Raw genomic sequence first — 6,699 nt, forward strand, 5'->3', positions numbered from 1 at the left:
TGTCATCTTACCTACACAATAGTCATCAGTAGCCCACCCCTTCAAAATGTACGGATACGCGTTATATCCGTGGAGAACAAGGACATCATGTCTGTAATTTATTGACATGAAAGAGGCCTAAACCTTCCCCCTCAACACACAATTTCATTATAAAGGGATGATATCAGGGCCTTCATCCGTACATGACCAAGAAGCGAATATTCTCTACCACCCTCGACGCGGCATGGCAACCTACACAATCAATAAGCAGCTCTTACTATGGCTCATGGTAAAAAGCCGGAATTGATTTCCCACAGGAATTCCATATAATGGCATTATCTGCAGCCTGAAGGAGATTCCTCAGATCTTAACGCACTGATCTAAAGCATCTTCATCATCACAAGGCCTTGAAAAGTGACTGCGATAACCCTACTCAGTACAGCATATACGGCCAACTGACCCTATAAATGACCCTCCAGCTTCTGAATGAATATACAGTAGTATCATCCATCTTCAAACGTAGGTTTAGCAGGAACCGTATCCATCTAAACGGATCATGACAGGAACATACAAATAAAAAATAATGGGGGAGATTTATCAAACTGGTGTAAAGTAGAACTGGCTTTGTTGCCCATAGCAACCAATCAGATTCCACCTTTTATTTTGGACAGCTCCTTTGGAAAAATGAAAGGGGGAATCTGATTGGTTGTTATGGGCAACTAAGCCTGTTCTGCTTTACACCAGTTTGATAAAGGACCCCAATGTGCATAGGGAGAAAGCTGTCAATCAGCGGCTGGAGGTTAGCCATGAACGTCAGGTCTCCAGTACTACAATAAAGTGGACGTTTCTCTAAAATGAGCCCCTACATAACTGACAGAACCCTGGAATCAGCATGCCCTCAGAGCGGGAAGCATAATGGTGATGACACGTTTCCTCTAAAGGGGTTAATCAGTCATTTTTCAGCTTGTAAATCTCCTGGAATATATATTTAAAGGGTCGTTCACCTCTGGGGCCCATTTCTGCAGCTCCTCCAGGGGCCACACCCGCAGTGGGAATCATGCCTGATCCCCTCCTCTGGCTCTGTAGGCCCTGGGTCTCCCAGCATCAACATCCAGTGTCCCGTGTTAAATTGGATGTTGACAGGGAGACTTGGGACCCGCAGAGTCGGTGGAAAACAGTGGCAGGGATCAGGCGAGAATAATGCCTCTCATGGGTCCGGCCAGAAAATGCCCCTAGTGGGAACAACCCCCTTCAAGGACAAGAATGTGGCTTCTGGGCAGGGGCAGATTTGAAACTTAAAGTGCACCTGGAAAAAAACTAAAAGTGGCCCCAGTGTTGTAGGTGGGTCCACATTCACAGAAGGTGGGCAGCACAAGGAGATGGGACCAATACAGGTTGACGGGGTCAGTAATACCATCCCACAGAACCAAGTACCACTAAATACCTTCCCTGTCCCTCTGTGGTGGCCATCAATAGCTGCCCCGTTCTGTCCTCCTTCTGATATGGCTATGAAGGAGGTGAGATGTGGGCCACAACACCAAGCCAGCCCTACCTTCAGCATGTTGGACTTCCCTCATAGTTCCCCAAGTAGTATGTACCTGGCCAGCGGCAGTGAGAGGGCTGGGGTGGCCCTATCGGCATCGGCCCACCGGGAAAATCCCCTGTAGGGTCTATGGCCCGTCCACCCCTGGGGCGAAACCTAAGAATAAAAAAAAATAAAAAATGGTCTTGATGTCCAGAGGAGCCAATCAGAGTTCAGGTTCTCATGTACTGGCTGGTCACTATGGGCAAGACCGCCATCATTTCTTGGCATACACTGCTTGTGGAGCGGGCCTGTGAGGTCACATGACCTTCTAAAATGGCAGCCTGACATTGAATTATAGAATCCGATGATACTGCGGTGTCTCGCTCTTGATCTTATTTTCACGGATGGCCAATACACAGATCGCTGTCAGAACCGACCATTTCCACCAAAATATCAACCGCGGTTTGAAAAAAGTGGCGAAAGGAGGAGGTGATGGTTGTCCCCATTAGCCGGCTGGGTGGGACCCCTCCTTGGGACTGCACACCTCCCATAGAGGACCACTTCATACATCCAGAATGAGCCAGAGTCCCCCTGCAATGCATCAGCATCAGCCAGCTGTCCATGTTTGTCTGGCAGGGATGCGGTGATGCAGGCCCGGACGTCAGTGGATGTGGCCCCTGCTCTTACCTGCGATGCTCAGGCTCCAGCTGTACAGGCGCAGCGTGTCGTTGATGAGCTCGGACACGGCGGTCAGCGCCATCCTCTCCTCTGCTCAGTGACCGGTTCTATCCAGTAATCCGGGGGATGAGCTCAGTGAGGAGCTGCTGAGCGGGGCATAGTGTGAGGAGAACGAGTGCGCCACCTCTCCACACGTGACGCGGTTACCCTGGTGACAGCCGCATTCCAGGTACCAGCCCCCGGTCACCGCCAGGACCACTGAGCGTCCGGGGGGCGTGGCTTCTAGGATGACGAGCTGGCGCGAGGCGCGGTGAGGATGTCCAGAGGCTTTGACGCAGTGAGACAATAGTGGTGGAGCCTCCCGCGCTGTGGGCGTGCTCCGCTCTCCATGGCTGGGGATTTACCTCACAGAGGAGGTGACAGCAGCGGCCTCTGTGCCTTCACTGCATGCAAAGCCCGTGTCACAGATGTGGCAGGGAAAAAGGCATGCAGCTCTGGAAGGCTGAGGCCACACCGTCAGGTTTTTGCATGCAGTTTTGGAAGCCATGACAGGAGTGCATCATAAAAGGAGAGGAAGTATTAAAGGGGTTGTCTGGGTTCATATTTTCATCCCTCCGTCCCCCCCCTGACAAGAGCATGGCAGCAGTTCCTGCTCTGATGCTCTCCTTTGCCCTGCACTGAAAGGCATTTTCAGGAGTTCTTTAGCGCTGCCCTAGCCTGTAAAACGGTTAGGGCAGCACTAAAGCCGGCCCATCGGAGCCGGTGACGTCACCGAACACACTGCCGGGCGGAAGCTTCTGCCCAGCAGTGTATTGTAAATAAAGCGATCCAGTGCAGGGCAAGAGAGCATGACACACTCCGATGCTAACATCAGAGGGCCGCCTGGGTGAAAATATGGGTATGTCCGCGTTCAGCTCTGAACACAGACAACCCCTTTAAGGACTTCTCTTTTTTATAATTCACTCCTGGTTTTGGCTTCCGAACCTGACCGTGTGGCCGTCCCCTTATTCTCCTCACAACGTCAGATGGTGCATATTGCGTCTGAGCTTTTATGGCGGTATTTGTCAGGAAGATTTTCCAATATATACCTCTGACAAAGTCTACATGGTGCAGATTTGTACGCAGAAAGTCAGCCTGAAATCCACACTATTTATCATAGTTTTTTTGAATTGTTTGGTGTGGATTTTCTGTTTATGTTAACAGCTCTATTGAAGTCTATGGAGAAGACCAAGAATCACAGACAAAGATTAAAAAAAAACCATCCTGCACGATATGATAGTAAATATGCAGATGTACATGGCGACATTTATAAAATTGTGGAAAATAACACAATAGATGCAAGCATTATATATGGACAAGGCCCTCACTCTGATACGCTAATATCTGAGACTCTCAGCCAATATACACTGCTCAAAAAAATAAAGGGAACACAAAAATAACACATCCTAGATCTGAGTTAATTAAATATTCTTCTGAAATACTTTGTTCTTTACATAGTTGAATGTGCTGACAACAAAATTACACAAAAATAAAAAAATGGAAATCAAATTTTTCAACCCATGGAGGTCTGGATTTGGAGTCGCACTCAAAATTAAAGTGGAAAAACACACTACAGGCTGATCCAACTTAGATGTAATGTCCTTAAAACAAGTCAAAATGAGGCTCAGTAGTGTGTGTGGCCTCCACGTGCCTGTATGACCTCCCTACAACGCCTGTGCATGCTCCTGATGAGGTGGCGGACGGTCTCCTAAAGGATCTCCTCCCAGACCTGGACTAAAGCATCTGCCAACTCCTGGACAGTCTGTGGTGCAACGTGATGTTGGTGGATAGAGCGAGACATGATGTCCCAGATGTGCTCAATTGGATTCAGGTCTGGGGAACTGGCGGGCCAGTCCATAGCATCAATGCCTTCGTCTTGCAGGAACTGCTGACACACTCCAGCCACATGAGGTCTAGCATTGTCTTGCATTAGGAGGAACCCAGGGCCAACCACACCAGCATATGGTCTCACAAGGGGTCTGAGGATCTCATCTCGGTACCTAATGGCAGTCAGGCTACCTCTGGCGAGCACATGGAGGGCTGTGCGGCCCTCCAAAGAAATGCCACCCCACACCATTACTGACCCAATGCCAAACCGGTCATGCTGGAGGATGTTGCAGGCAGCAGAACGTTCTCCACGGCATCTCCAGACTCTGTCACGTCTGTCACATGTGCTCAGTGTGAACCTGCTTTCACCTGTGAAGAGCACAGGGCGCCAGTGGCGAATTTGCCAATCTTGGTGTTCTCTGGCAAATGCCAAACGTCCTGCACGGTGTTGGGCTGTAAGCACAACCCCCACCTGTGGACGTCGTGGCCCTCATGGAGTCTGTTTCTGACCGTTTGAGCAGACACATGCACATTTGTGGCCTGCTGGAGGTTATTTTGCAGGGCTCTGGCAGTGCTCCTCCTGTTCCTCCTTGCACAAAGGCGGAGGTAGCGGTCCTGCTGCTGGGTTTTTGCCCTCCTACGGCCTCCTCCACGTCTCCTGATGTACTGGCCTGTCTCCTGGTAGCGCCTCCATGCTCTGGACACTACGCTGACAGACACAGCAAACCTTCTTGCCACAGCTCGCATTGATGTGCCATCCTGGATAAGCTGCACTACCTGAGCCACTTGTGTGGGTTGTAGACTCCGTCTCATGCTACCACTAGAGTGAAAGCACCGCCAGCATTCAAAAGTGACCAAAACATCAGCCAGGAAGCATAGGAACTGAGAAGTGGTCTGTGGTCACCACCTGCAGAACCACTCCTTTATTGGGGGTGTCTTGCTAATTGCCTATAATTTCCACCTGTTGTCTATCCCATTTGCACAACAGCATGTGAAATTGATTGTCACTCAGTGTTGCTTCCTAAGTGGACAGTTTGATTTCACAGAAGTGTGATTGACTTGGAGTTACATTGTGTTGTTTAAGTGTTCCCTTTATTTTTTTGAGCAGTGTATTTTGATCAGAACACATTCTGGTCTCAGTCAGGCAGGTCCTGCTCTAAACCTACCTATGTCGTCTGTGGAGAAGACCACTACAGAAGGTCCAGAATCATACAAACAATTGACATACTGCAGATTTTAAAATTTGCAAATAAGCTCAATTTTTGCCCCCCCCCCCCCCCCCCCCAAAAAAAAGCACAGTGTACTGGTGGTACTGTATTACCCTGGGACTGTATTATCCTGATACTGTATTATTCTTGGACTGTGTTACCCTGGGACTGTATTATCCTGGGACTGTACTATCCTGGTACTGTATTATCCTGATACTGTATTATCCTAGGACTGTATTATCCTTGGACTGTATTACCCTGGGACTGTATTATCCTGGGACTGTATTACCCTGGGACTGTATAATCCTGGTACTGTATTACCCTGGGACTGTACTATCCTGGTACTGTATTATCCTGATACTGTATTATTCTAGGACTGTATTACCCTGGGACTGTATTATCCTGGGACTGTATTACCCTGGGGCTGTATTATCCTGGTACTGTATTACCCTGGTACTGAATTATCCTGGGACTGTATTACCATGGGACTGAATTACCGTGGTACTGTATTATCCTGGTACTGTACAACCCTGGTACTATATTATCCTGGTACTGTACTACCCTGGTACTATACAACCCTGGTATTGTATTACCCTGGTATTGTACTACCCTGGTACTACAGTATAGTACCCTGGTAATGTACAACCCTGGTATTGTATTACCCTAGTATTGTACTACCCTGGTACTGTATTACCCTGGTATTGTACTACCCTGGTACTTTATTACCCTGGTATTGTATTACCCTGGTATTGTACTACCCTGGTACTACAGTATAGTACCCTGGTACTGTACAACCCTGGTATTGTATTACCCTAGTATTGTACTACCCTGGTACTGTATTACCCTGGTATTGTACTACCCTGGTACTGTATTACCCTGGTATTGTATTACCCTGGTATCGTACTACCCTGGTACTGTACAACCCTGGTATTGTATTACCCTGGTATTGTACTACCCTGGTACTGTATAACCCTGGTACTGTATAACCCTGGTACTGAACTACCCTGGTACTGTACTACCCTGGTACTGTACTACCCCGGTACTGTACTACCCTGGTACTGTACTACCGTGGTATTGTACTCTGATTCTGTCCTACCCTGGTACTGTACTATCCTGGTACTGTATAACCCTGGTACTGTATAACCCTGGTACTGAACTACCCTGGTACTGTACTACCCTGGTACTGTACTACCCCGGTACTGTACTACCCTGGTACTGTACTACCGTGGTATTGTACTACCCTGGTACTGTATTACCCTGGTACCGTACTACCCCGGTACTGTACCACCCTGGTACTGTATTACCGTGGTATTTTACTACCCTGGTACTGTACTATCCTGGTACTGTACTACCCTTGTACTGTACTACCTTGGTACTGTACTACCATGGTATTGTACTAGCCTGGTACTGTACTACCCTGGTACTGTACTACCCTAGTACTAT

General features: G+C 48.4%; 1 protein-coding gene across 1 annotated transcript in view; it reads right to left on the reverse strand.

The window, feature by feature from the left end:
* ELOVL4 (ELOVL fatty acid elongase 4) overlaps positions 1-2,457 on the reverse strand; it is a 46,586-nt gene extending 44,129 nt beyond the window's left edge. Inside the window, exon 1 of the mRNA XM_040428686.1 lies at positions 2,192-2,457. Within this exon, the coding sequence (XP_040284620.1) occupies positions 2,192-2,264 (73 nt within the window). The 5' untranslated portion in view covers positions 2,265-2,457. The remainder of the gene's footprint in view (positions 1-2,191) is intronic.
* Between the last annotated feature and the right edge of the window lie 4,242 nt (positions 2,458-6,699).

Source organism: Bufo bufo, chromosome 4 (genome assembly GCF_905171765.1).
Source record: "Bufo bufo chromosome 4, aBufBuf1.1, whole genome shotgun sequence".
NCBI lineage: Eukaryota > Metazoa > Chordata > Amphibia > Anura > Bufonidae > Bufo > Bufo bufo.